The sequence below is a fragment of the Astyanax mexicanus genome, chromosome 8 (genome assembly GCF_023375975.1).
Source record: "Astyanax mexicanus isolate ESR-SI-001 chromosome 8, AstMex3_surface, whole genome shotgun sequence".
Taxonomy (NCBI): Eukaryota; Metazoa; Chordata; class Actinopteri; order Characiformes; family Acestrorhamphidae; genus Astyanax; species Astyanax mexicanus.
The window spans coordinates 13,596,532-13,609,221 of record NC_064415.1 but is presented as its reverse complement, the minus strand read 5'-3'; the positions used below and the strand labels follow the sequence as shown (position 1 = coordinate 13,609,221).

At 38.1% G+C, this 12,690-nt stretch overlaps 2 protein-coding genes across 7 annotated transcripts in view; both read right to left on the bottom strand.

The window, feature by feature from the left end:
- Positions 1-3,427: 3,427 nt before the first annotated feature.
- The window catches only part of LOC111194328 (kinesin light chain 2), a 74,358-nt gene continuing 65,095 nt past the window's right edge, over positions 3,428-12,690 (bottom strand). For 4 of the 5 annotated variants that reach the window (XM_049483014.1, XM_049483015.1, XM_049483013.1 and 1 more), the window contains exons 12-15: positions 12,375-12,499; positions 12,205-12,262; positions 11,971-11,996; positions 3,428-6,182 (exon numbers count right to left, since the gene is read on the bottom strand). In XM_049483014.1, the coding sequence (XP_049338971.1) occupies positions 6,107-6,182; positions 11,971-11,996; positions 12,205-12,262; positions 12,375-12,499 (285 nt within the window). In that variant the 3' untranslated portion in view covers positions 3,428-6,106. The remainder of the gene's footprint in view (positions 6,183-11,970; positions 11,997-12,204; positions 12,263-12,374; positions 12,500-12,690) is intronic. The other variant, XM_022678096.2, reaches the window with a different exon arrangement.
- Positions 6,098-12,690, bottom strand: part of LOC111194329 (kinesin light chain 1-like) — a 71,736-nt gene continuing 65,143 nt past the window's right edge. For both annotated transcript variants that reach the window (XM_049483017.1, XM_049483018.1), the window contains one exon: positions 6,098-6,182. The gene's annotated coding sequence lies outside the window, so the exon portion shown is untranslated. The remainder of the gene's footprint in view (positions 6,183-12,690) is intronic.

Here is a 12,690-nt window from a genome sequence, read left to right as displayed (position 1 = left end):
ATATATATATATATATATATATATATATATATATGTGTGTGTGTGTATATGTAAATATAAGTATTATTTAGTTTATATATGTAGTATCATGTTTATGTTGTTAAATGCTAATATTTTATAGATATATTTATTATATATTATATATTATTATATATTATTTAGTTTATTTACATAAACTAAATAATATATAAAAAATGTGTGTGTATTAATGTATTATTTAGTTTATTTATAAGTACTGTTTATATATACAGGTGCTGGTCAACGAATTAGAATAATTTGAAATAGTGCAATCATGAAATTCTTTGAATGCATTTTTGGTGCAGAAAGCAAATAAGGTGTTCACCGCACCTGTCCTACTCGTTAGACTAATCACAGAACTCGTTACCTGGAAAAAAATTTGCTCAGCTGAGCTTTCCAAAAGGCCCATTTAGGCCATTTAACTGTGACACTGTTGTTTTATTGAATTAGAATAATGGAGAAACCGTTTCATTGAATTAGAATAATTTTTATTATAATTACAATCATCACTTTCTCAGTATTTTGTGGCTGCCCCCTTGGCTTGTATGACTGCCTGAAGTCTCCGCGGCATCGATTTGACCAGCTTGTCGCAAGTTTCCGCACTCACAGCTTCCCAGGCAGTGGCGATGTTCTGCTTCAGTTGGTCCAGCGTAGTAGGCTTTCTGTCGCGAATTTTCCGCTTGACGATGGCCCAAAGGTTTTCAATGACATTGAGGTCAGGCGAGTTGGCCGGCCATGCCAAAACTTCAAGCTGTTTTTTAGTGAACCAATCTTTGGTCGACTTTGCCGCATGAGCCGGTGCAAGATCCTGTTGAAATATGAAGTCTTCTTCGCCGAACTGTTCCTCAACAGTCGGAATCAGGAACGTTTCCAGAACATCTTGATATACGGCAGCATTGACAGTCTTCTTGAGGAAGCAGAGTTTCCCTACACCTCGAGCGGACATGCATCCCCAGACCATAACGCTCTGGGGAAACTTGACGGATCTTTTCACGCACTCGTGGTTGTAGGTTTCGCCACCATGACGCAGAGATGCAGAAGCGTGATTTGTCACTGAAGACCACTTTCTGCCAGTCTTCAGCAGTCCACTCGCTGTGTTCTTTGGCCCACTTCAGCCGTTTCTCCATTTGTTTCTTGTTCAGCATCGGTTTTACTGCTGGAACGCGAGATTTGAAGCCGAGTTCGCGCAGACGACGGTAAGTGGTTGATCTGGAGACGTCAGCGCCGGTCTGCTTGTTCCACAAGTCGGTGAGCTCGGAAGTGGACTTGAACCGGTTGCTGACTGCGATCTTTCTCAGCTGCTTGTTGTCGCGAGCAGAAGTTTTTCGGACGCCGGAACAGTTGGTGCGCTTGCTGCAGTTTTTCTTGAGAGCTTTGCAGACGGAAGACTGGCTGATGCCGAGCTGCTCAGCAATTTTAGTTTGGATCAAGCCTTGTTGGCGAAGGGCTTTAATTTGAGCCACTATTCCGGTTGAGAGGTCGCGCTGCTTACCCATGATTGATTTTACAACTTAGAAATTCTACTCAACCCTGACTTTATACTGCACAGTGAACACTCTTCACAGAAAACAAAAATTCGAGCATTTATTCTAATTCAATGAAACAGTTTCTCCATTATTCTAATTCAATAAAACAACAGTGTCACAGTTAAATGGCCTAAATGGGCCTTTTGGAAAGCTCAGCTGAGCAAATTAGGTAACGGTAGGTAACGAGTTCTGTGATTAGTCTAACGAGTAGGACAGGTGCGGTGAACACCTGATTTGCTTTCTGCACAAAAAAATGCATTCAAAGAATTTCATGATTGCACTATTTCAAATTATTCTAATTCGTTGATCAGCACCTGTATATATATATATATATATATATATATATAAAATACTATATAATATACATAATAAATAATATAACATAATACTTCATTCTAATTTATTTTCTTTTTTCCAACTTAATTTCAAACGCCCTTTTATTTCTTTATGTTCAGTTCCACCCGTTCACATTTAAAATATTTAAGTAACTGCACAGTTAATTAACCTGGACTTAATTAATTTGGTATTTTGTGGTCTGAATCAAAACGATTTCTCAGCTCTGACTTTGGTTGTGATGGGTAGAATCTCAAGCAGGAAACAGGAAATACTCCCATTTCATTTAACTAAAAATGTATTAACCGCTTGGATCTTTTATTGTGAAACACGCAGTTCCGGATGCTGTCGGATTTGTCCCTCTAATGTTGCTGTCGTTGTTTGGTGGATTTTAAATGTCTATGAGGGTCTGTCGGTGGTAAATGTGGGTGCTAGTTGCTCTCGTAGCTAATTCTTGCATGATTGCGAGTTCAGATCGAGTTTTTAACCACAAAACAAACAAAAAAAGCACCATGTTTTGAGGCCGCTGCGGAAGGTAAGAGCAGCGTAACGTTACATGGAGCAGCGTTTTTTTTTTTAAATTATTATTGGGTTCATTTGCCTGGAGCGAGCCGCTCTCCGGCGCTGTTAGTGTATCCCCATATACCAAATAACCCCTAAGAAAGTGAATATCATGAAAGCCAGTACCATATATTGACACACCAACTGTATTGGGTTACTCTGCGTCTGGTCTGTGTCTCTTACAGCCTGATACTGGACACTAGACGTTGCCTGACAGACCTTTTGTTCTCTCCAAATCGTCGTATTTCCAAATCCAGTCCAGAAAGGGCCGCTGTGGTTGCGGGTTTTCATTCCAACCAGGCACGGGCACACCCTCTATGGGTGGCCACCTGTTTGGGGACTGAGACTGAGGCTGATTGAACAGGTGGAATCAGGTGTGCCACAGCTTTGTTGTAATGAAAGCCTGCACCCACACCGGCCCAATGTGGACAAGATTGGTGACCCCTGATTAAGACGTTTATTGCTCCTTCGCCATTCATTGTCGATCTGTCGCTGCCGTTTTTTTAGACATAAGCTATGACGTCATTACTCGAACGGGGCAGCGTTCTCCGCCCTCCTATAGGCTGCAGCGAGAGGCTCCTGGCTGAGGCTGAACTGGGGCAGTTCAGTTCCACCCCCTGGGGTCACTATGGTAAATGCTGCACCGTTCGAGTTATGACGTCATAGCTGATGACTGATGACGTCACAGTCGCGATTGTCTATATGTAGAGTGCTTGTGCACATAGTAAAGTACTGAATAGAGCAGAGGAGGATTCAAGATGCGATTCAAGATGCGACGATACAGATCCTCGGTTTTGTGAGCGAGGCCAGGAATACTCCTTCATCTGGTTGACATCGACAGTAGTATTTTTTGATATGCACTAGTTTTCACAGTACTGTACCATAACAAAGCATTGACAGGTACAGTATAAATAATTAATTAACAATGACAAATCAATAATACAATAAAAACAAAAATCACAGCACAATCAGACAATAACCACATGAAATTGGTTTGAAAAGTGAAGCTTTTTATTTATTACTTTTGAACCTTTTATATGAAATATACATGACGTTGGCCCAATCACAACCGAAACCCATCTTTAAAGAGAAGAAGAGCATATCAGAATCACAGATAACCTGCATGGTCACATTCTATGGGGAGCTGGAAAACAAAGCATTAATAAGTACCTTAATGGACCTGTGGAGTGCAGTGTTTGAACTCCAACATGACCTCCACCACTCGACCACTTGATAAATCAAGTGTGTTAACGGAAATTGGGAAACTGCAGAGTAAGGTCATGCTTCATGTTTCTTATCTGACAAGCATAACTGTACACATCTGAACACTATGGGTCAGTTAAACATAGGGAGTAAGTCTAACCATAGACTGTATTTTTTTCTTTTAATTAAAAATCTCCATTAACAATGCTGTATAGTCCAAGACTAGGCTTAATTCCTGATTAGGAATCTGTCCCAATGTGATACAGTTCAGTACTAAGGAGCTAAAGCTGCTTCTCTTTACTGAAGAAGTGTAAATACAGAATTTATTCTACAGACTCACCTGAGCTAAGACTCCAACAGTTAGAAAGCAAAAAATTCTTTCACAAATGTGAGCAGATTTATGAGACAAAAAAGTGTGAAAAACAATAAATGCAGCAAGTTTGTACTCTCATTTGTTCTTCTCCTTTTCCTTATCCTAGCCTGATCTCCTTTCTGCCCTTTCTTCTACCTTTCTTGGTCCTTCAGCTCCCAAAAGCACATTGCCTTCAACTCTAAACACATTCACAGGTCCTTCTAAGAACATCAGAAACCATCTCCGCTACCTTTCAGCACCTTTCTATTAACATTTTCTATTAACGCTCCTTCTGTTCTGCACTGTAGCACAGTCATCATCCAGCATGTCAATCAATATTCACCAATAAAGCTTGCCCCCTGCTGTACAGTGTACAGTATGGCTAGGTACAACAAGGGACCTTTTCACTCTAGTTGAGTATTATTTTAATTTAATTTGAAGTGAAGTGCAAAAGAATAGTAATTTTAAATTTAAAGGCCAAACGACTGCACAGACATTCAGTTTAATGCGTTCCTCACATTCAATTCCAATTCAATTCAATGGCCCCGTTTTTAAGACTAGCACATTTTGGCTGGATGTTTTTTTGTAAAATTCGTAAAAAAACAAAACAAAAACAAAACACAAATAAAAAAAATTAAACACAAAACAAAACTCAACAAAAAAAGCCTACACAAACAAAAAACAAACATATCTTAATAAATCAGTAACCATCAATATCATTTATATACCCAACTGACAGAACCAATCCTCCATCAGAACATAAATTTATGAAAAAAATAAAATCAGGAGGTCAAGCAAGAATGGTAAACTGTGGGCCCCAAATAAAGAGACACATTTATACACAAAGTCCAGTTTTCGAACATAATTTTGGACATTGGCTCGTACCAAGGTCTCGAAGGATAAGGACAGCAAAAGCATCAGGTAAACACAATGTGCCTCTCGTCCAGTTTCATTCTCCCTACCTGATTTTCACAGCCAAAACAAAACAGCATTTTGAAAACGTAACAAAACCATATTTCTTTCGTCTCGTAAATCAACTTTCCAGTTACGTCCAACCAGAACCACCTCCTACTGTGTAAACAAAACCCCGTGTGCTATTTACAAAGAAGGAAAAAAAAACAAATACAAACACAATAAATAATTTAAACCTGTATATACATAAAAATCAGAAGGCAAAAGTGAGGTTTTACCAGTTATCACTACTGTTTTTTCTGTACTTTTTTCCTTTCTTTCATTTTAAAGTGGAGGCATTTTACTCACAATTTTAAAAAGAAACTTTTTTTTTTTCTGCTTGTTAAAGTCAAAAGTCAAGTGTTTTCAACCAACTCGTACTACTGTTGTGATCTGTGTGTGTCCGTGTGTGTGCGCTTGTGTGGAGTTAGCATTCACAGCACCCATGCTACTAGTGAAGTGTACACATACACACACACACACACACACTGAAAGAGTACCTCCTCCCTAAATATAACATAACTGATCACAGCTAATAATTAAGGTAAAATGTTTATAATTACATACATTATGCTTCGTATGATTTGCAGTTATATGATAAACTATTCTAACTATTTCTTTTTTTTTGTAGTTCATTTTTCTATTTTCACCCATGCCATGACTGAGACACTACTAGGTGTCTCCAGTGCAGACAGACATCCTGTAGTGTAGTGTAGTGTAAGCAGCATGCTGAACTTTTGCATTAACCTGTATTTAAACAGATTAAAGCCTGATCTAACACTGAAAGGAATATTATTATTATTATTATTATTATTATTGTTAAAAGGACATTCACCACCAACAGTGCAGTTTTGTTCAGTTCAGTTCTGGACTGGGCTTAATCTGTGCAAAATATACTATTAATGTGTTTATATGTGTTAATAATTTGATCGATGTTAGCGTAATTTTACAGCGAAGCAGACAGCTATTTGGTAGTACAGCAGCTTTGTCAAATTAAAGAAGCTTTTGCTTTTAAATGATTTCCTAGGAAAATGATTTGAAGATGAATGACTTGAACAAGAGTGATGGGTTAAGATTAAATTCCACAAGGCAAAAACAGCCTCTTCTCCTGGGTCCTCCCCTTTTTTCAGAGCCCAACCCTCCAACCTCACTGTCTAGCCAATCAGGGAGCTGCGCCTCGACAGGTCCACGTTACTGGCGCTGAGTCCTCTACATTCTGATAGGCCACTGTTTGCTTCCTAGAAATACAATGTAGAAGAATTAGATTAGCAATAAGCAACAAAAACATAAATACCGGGTTGTACAGGTGTAGATCTCTGATCTCATCTATGAACTCATCAATGCATTTTAAATAAATGTACAGTCATATGAGAACATTATGACCAACAATACAGGATCACTCTCTAATTCTATAATTACAGACAGTAATCTATTTCTCTGCATTCTTTAATGGTCAGGACTGTACAGGATAGACCACAGAGCTGCTATTATTTAGGTGGTGGGTAGTTCTTAGCACTGCAATGAAGTGGTGGTGTGTTAGTAGTAGAGCTAAGTTATATGGCCTAAAAAAAAAAAATAAATAAATAATATATATATATATATATATATATATATATATATATATATATATATATATATATATATATATATATATATATATATATATATGTATGTATTTTTTTCTCTCTCATTTTTTCCATTTTTTTAAATATATGTTTAATATTTTATTTTATTTATTTTTATTTATCTTGAACTCCAAAGTGAAACCAAAATAAAATATTAAAAATATATTAAAAAAAAAATTGGAAAAATGAGAGAGAGGGGAAAAAAAAAAAAAAATATATATATATATATATATATATATATTTTTTTTTTTTTCCTCTAATTTTTCCAGTTTTTTTTTTTATTTTTAATATTTATTTTGGTTTCACTTTGGAGTTCAAGTGCAACCAGACTGCCACAGACAAAAATAGAAATAAAATAAAAAATAAAAGTTTCTATAGAAAAAAATAAAGGCATTTAAAAGCCTTTAAAACACATTTAAATATATTGGTATTTTGTGAACCATCATGTGATCTGTGTGGTGTTCAGACACTTTGAGTTGAGTGTACAGTCGACTTAATTCACAAATCAATCAACGATTCAAAACATTGGCTGTGACCGAAATGGCTCCCTATTTACTAGTTAGGGCACTATTGAGTATTTCAGCCATTTTTTTTGAGTGTCCGAATCTTAAGGGGGAATTGGAACATGATTTTGAGGGCACTAAAAACTCCCATAATGCATCATGATTTATAGTAAACTTCGCTGCTTACTAAGCGAGCTGAATGTGTCCCAAAATGCATTGCGGGTCTCGCTACTAAGCAACAGACAGCCGAAGAAACGGAGCGGACAGCGAGCCACCAGGGTTGCCAGATTGTTACAGTGGGATTCAGATAAAACCAATTCACAGGGTTGCCAGATTGTTACAATGGGATTCAGATAAAACCAATTCACAGGGTTGCCAGATTGTTACAGTGGGATTCAGATAAAACCAAATCACAGGGTAAAGCGTGTTTCAAATCCGCCAAAATACTGAGAAAACAGTTGATGTTCGTCAACAGGGTTTGTTCCAACATGATCTTAAATAAAATAACTTAAATATTTTAAATATCACTAATTACAAAAAATGATATTTAAATGAGTTTATCTGCATGTTTGTATTCTGTGTTTTGTGCCTTGTATCATTGGACACACGAACCAAAAAAGTAAAAACAGTACATAAAAATAACCTTGCAAACAATGAAAGAAAGAAATAACTTACTCGCATATAATACATACAAACGAACATAAACACAGCTTCAAATTTCCATCATCAGGAGCTCTGTCTCTGCCTGGTTAGATATCTAACGATAACACTGCCGAGTTAAATTTACAAACTCTTTACACTTGGTAGTTTTGTTCACCCGTCAAATCACAGCGTTTCCTGCAGACAATTTCAGAAACAACTCGACATTTGGCATTAAACCACCCAATCTGGCAACACTGCGAGCAGGTGTGCGCTGTTAATTTCAGGTTTTCTTCATGTAGTTCAGTAATGTGAGGATCATCTTTTAAACAGCATAAATATAACAAGCAGAGAAATGACTTCATGATCAGCTCAGAGCTTCACTATCTTTAATTCAGAGCTCAGTTCAGTGTATTTACGGAGTTTTAAACACGGTTCAACCCCTCTCTCACCTGTGTGTGTTTATGCGACCGGTGCTGGCGCATGATAATGATGAGGTAGTGTCCGAATTCACTCCTGTTTCACCACTACTTAGTGAACTACATAGTGTCTCCCAACATAGCGCAATGAGGGAGTAGGGAGCCATTTCGGTCACAGCAATTGTTTACAAGCCCATGTATTTTATATCACACTCTGGCCTCATGTACACGCAGCTGCGGAAAAACTCAGAGACAGAAAATAAATTTTATTTCAGAATAGGGCTGCAGCTATCGATTATTTTAGTAATCAGGTACTCTACTGAAAAATCGATTAGGTTAATCGAGTAATTTGATAAAACATAAAATAAGAGATTTCATAAAATAAGAAATTTCACTTTATAATGAATGACCAATTGGTTTAATTTTTAAATTCGCAACATACATTTCCACATTGCAAACACAAACAGAAATAAATTATACACAAAATAGACATAAATACCATAAGTAATAATTTAATAATTAATAATTTAATAAATTAAGTTCAATTATTTCAAACTTATGATTTCTTTTAAGTGTTAAATATAGGGCATTAATCAACAATAAAGGCATAAACATTGGGTTTTTATTGTGCATCTTAGCTAAATGACATAATACAGTAAGTTCATGGCCGTGCATTCCGGCCAGAGTAACTTTAGCTAAGGTAACATTAACACATATTTGTTTATTAACTCTGCAGCGCTGTGTTTACTGTTTACATGAAGCCTGTATTAAGTCTAGAACTTGTCTCCGTTGTAATAAAATAATCACACACACATTAGACAGTATTAATAATAATCAGCACTCCACAGCACTGTCGTTATGTTATTAATGTACATGTTAATCTGATTGATTTGGTATGAGTTAAATTTACCTGCCTCCCCACTCTAAAAATCTCCGCCTCCTCCACCTGCTTCCTGGGTGACAAAACGCTAACCACGCTATACCACATTAAATGTCTGCGCTAAATTCTGTGCTTTGCGTTTTAAAATGAATTAAACTATTCTTCGAGGCACAGAAAATTAATCACTCAATTTTTTAACATTTTTTAAATTTTTTCGAATTACTCGAGTAATCGTTTCACCCCTACTTCAGAATGCGTGTTTGAGACTGAAAACTGACAAATAAAGCTGTAAACGAGTCACAGGAAGTTAATGGTGCTGCGTTCTCCTTCAGTTCAGAAGTGATTCTTTGGCGCGGATTAAACATTTGTGGTAAACAACTTCAGAAAAACATTTGCGGTCTGGTCCAAAACTTTCAACTTTAATTAATTTGGACTTTTTCACTGTATGGGCACCATTTAAGTGCTGTGGACCTTAATTGACATGAAAACTGAAAGTGAAAAAACATTTGTGTTAACTAGGGATGCAAAGGTTCTCTGTATTTTATCTAACCGTTCGGTTCGATACACCCGGATGGACCGCGGTATTTCTGTGCGCGCACTAAAAGAGCGAACGAACGCTCTGTTACTGAATAGCCAGGGGGAGGGGCTTCTGAGCGTGTGCTGTTGGTGGTTGCAGTGAGTGCTCCTCCTTCTCCATACCACCATAAACTGGCTGTTCTCAAGCCGTTTGAATGAGCGAAATCTGTTCAGAATGATGTTAATTAACACTGAAACACTGACGGAGCACAGACCTATTATTTAATAAAAATGTGTAAGAACAGCTAAACACAGCGCTGCACGTCAAACGCAGACAAGTGGAGAAGCTTGCTCACGCCCAGATCTGCGTGATTATAACATTCTAATTGGTGAATTATTGCAAACAGTTTGATTTGTTACTTAAGCTGATTATAGTTTTAATACTATACCGGTGGCGGGAGGGCGCTCTTAAAATGACAAGCAGACATTCAAGTGGGCTGATGTGGGTGAAATCTGTGGACTGACCATTGGGGGCGCTATTAATGATATACCTGTTTGTTAAAAAAAAAAAAACGAATAAAAAAATAAATAAATAACAGAATAAAGAAGCTAGCAGTTATCTAACAGCCCGTGGCTCTATCAAAAAATCTTTAATACATTTTTCTGTTTTGGAAAATTAAGTTTCTAAATAAAGAGCATTTTTGAGACGGACAGTCCGATTTTTTTTTTCATTATAGTTCAACCTCACGGGCCAGATGTTTCTTGCTTGCGGGCCGCATCTGGCCCGCGGGCCGCCTATTGCCGACCTATGCTCTACAGGTTTCCCCAATTTTCACCAAAATGATCAACTATGAGTGAGTGCGGGGAAGAGAGAGAGAGAGAGAGAGAGAGAGAGAGAGAGAGATTTATCAGTTTATCCTCCGCATGGGGTGTTCTGGTGAATGAGCTACTAACAACAGGTACTGTATCTCCTGCTTTTAGCTCTCTCACGCTCATATTCTAATCCCATTCTGCAGATTCCTCAGGGTTTTCTGTTGTTATTTTGCGGCTAGCGCGAGCATTATAAATGAAATAAATGAACACCACGGACCGCGTGGTGCGACCGCGCTGCCGCTGTTGGGCCGAATCTGACTCCCAGCAGAATTCGGCTCCGCTTCAAGAGCAAAATCGGCACAACACTTCACGCTGTAAAACTGCTGGAGTGGAAACAGCGCTTATAAATAAATTAAACATGAAAACGAAGTGTATTCTATCGGTAATTTTAGTTATTTTTAATTAGTTTTATAAACTGTCAATACAGTTCCAGTTAGTTACCTTTTTTTCTTTTAATTATCGTTTTTTACCATTAACAAAAATGTTTTTTTTTTTTTTTAACTTCCAGTTTTCGTTAATTTGTTCGTTTTCGTTAACGATATTACTTGGTTATATGGTGATTATCACGGCAGAGCTTTATATAAAATAAAAATAGCATTAAAAAAACAGATGCCTATGTCACAGTCTATTTCCTGGAGCCCGATCCGACCCACCCGAGGAATGTGGTGGGAAATCCCTGGGCCGGGTTCGGGCAGAGAATCTAAGCTCTAATATTGATATATCTAAACCAAACCGATACCGTGGCCCAAGAACCGCGATACAAACCGAACCGTGGCCTCACTGTACCGTTGCATCCCTAGTGTTAACTAAAATTAATAAAAACAATAATTAAAAGAAAAAAATGGAACTGGAACTGTATTGTGTGTAGCTCTAGGTGCCCGTGAATACCTCTGTGTTTGACTTGCAGCCCTGTGTGTAGCTGTTCTTAAAAATCATTTTAATAAAATAAGAGTTTATATGCTTCTTTGTTACACTGTTAATTAACATAATTCTGGTCTAATTACGCTCATCCAAACAGCCCGAAAACAGCAAGTTTATGGGGCGAGTCGGGTCCGGCTCGGGTTCATAATGACAGTTTATGGTTTGGGTCTGGTCGGATTTTTTGGGCCCGATCTCAGCTCTAGTGGGAGTAGGGTCACTCTGAACTACAGGAGCCCACAGGGAGTGGAAGTAGCGGAAGTTAAAACTGAGAGAAAATCAATTTTAGTAGTGTGTTGTGCTAATACCAGTTTTAAACACAGTGCTGCTGGAGTTTTAAACACCTCAGAGTTACTGATGAACTGAGAACCCTCCAGCAACCAGATATATTTAGCTGGCAGTGTCCTGTCAGCAGCATCCTGTGGGCACCAACACAAACTGTGCATCAACAGATGAGTTCCTTTACATCTATAAAGTGGATCAGCTAAGTAGGTGTGTTTAATAGAGTGTAGGACAGCGAGTAGACACAGTGTTTAAAAACTCCAGCAGCACTGCCGCTGTGTCCCTTTCACTCATATCAGGGCAAAACCTGATATGATGTCATGTCACCGTGTCCCTGCAGTGCTGAGAATAACCCACCACCCAAAATATACCTGCACTGTGGTGGTCCTATGGGGTCCTAATCACCAAGAAAAAGAAAAACAGAACAGAACAACTACAGTCTATAAATATATAACTACAAAAAGCCCCTATAATCTCAGTGGAACTGATCAAATGAAAAGTGAAGGAATAAACAAGCATATGTTAATTTTATAGTGAGCCTGGCAGTAATGATAAATACACACACCTGCTTAATACAGTGTGTTTGTGTGTGCATTTCTACATACCTGTGAACTCTCCTCTGCACTCTTGTTAAGGAAGTTCAGAGAGCTTGCCCTCTTCATCCTTAAAAGTGAAAACACACACAGATACCCCTTTGAGTCAGTACCTCAGTAACCAATGTAAGAATTTCTATCTTTCTGTGGTTCATTAGGTCTGATCATCTTCCCCTGCTCACCCTGGGTTGCGTGGCTCCTGTGGGCCACTGCCCTGCAGCTTCTTCACCAGCATCTCACTGCTACGCCTCAGGGCATCCCGGATCTTCCCGAAGGAGCCACTCCGACGCAGAGAACCATTCCCATCCTGAAGAGGGCAGCACATACATAACATTTTAAACACCACACAAAGCCCTATGAAGAATTACCCAAATCCCATCCTGAATAATTCACCCACAGCCTTTTTAGCTTCTTAAATAACCATTAAACCGTCCACCCACAACAATCTGCAGGCTTTAGGCCTCCAGAACTGCATTTACAGAGTCATAAATCACATAT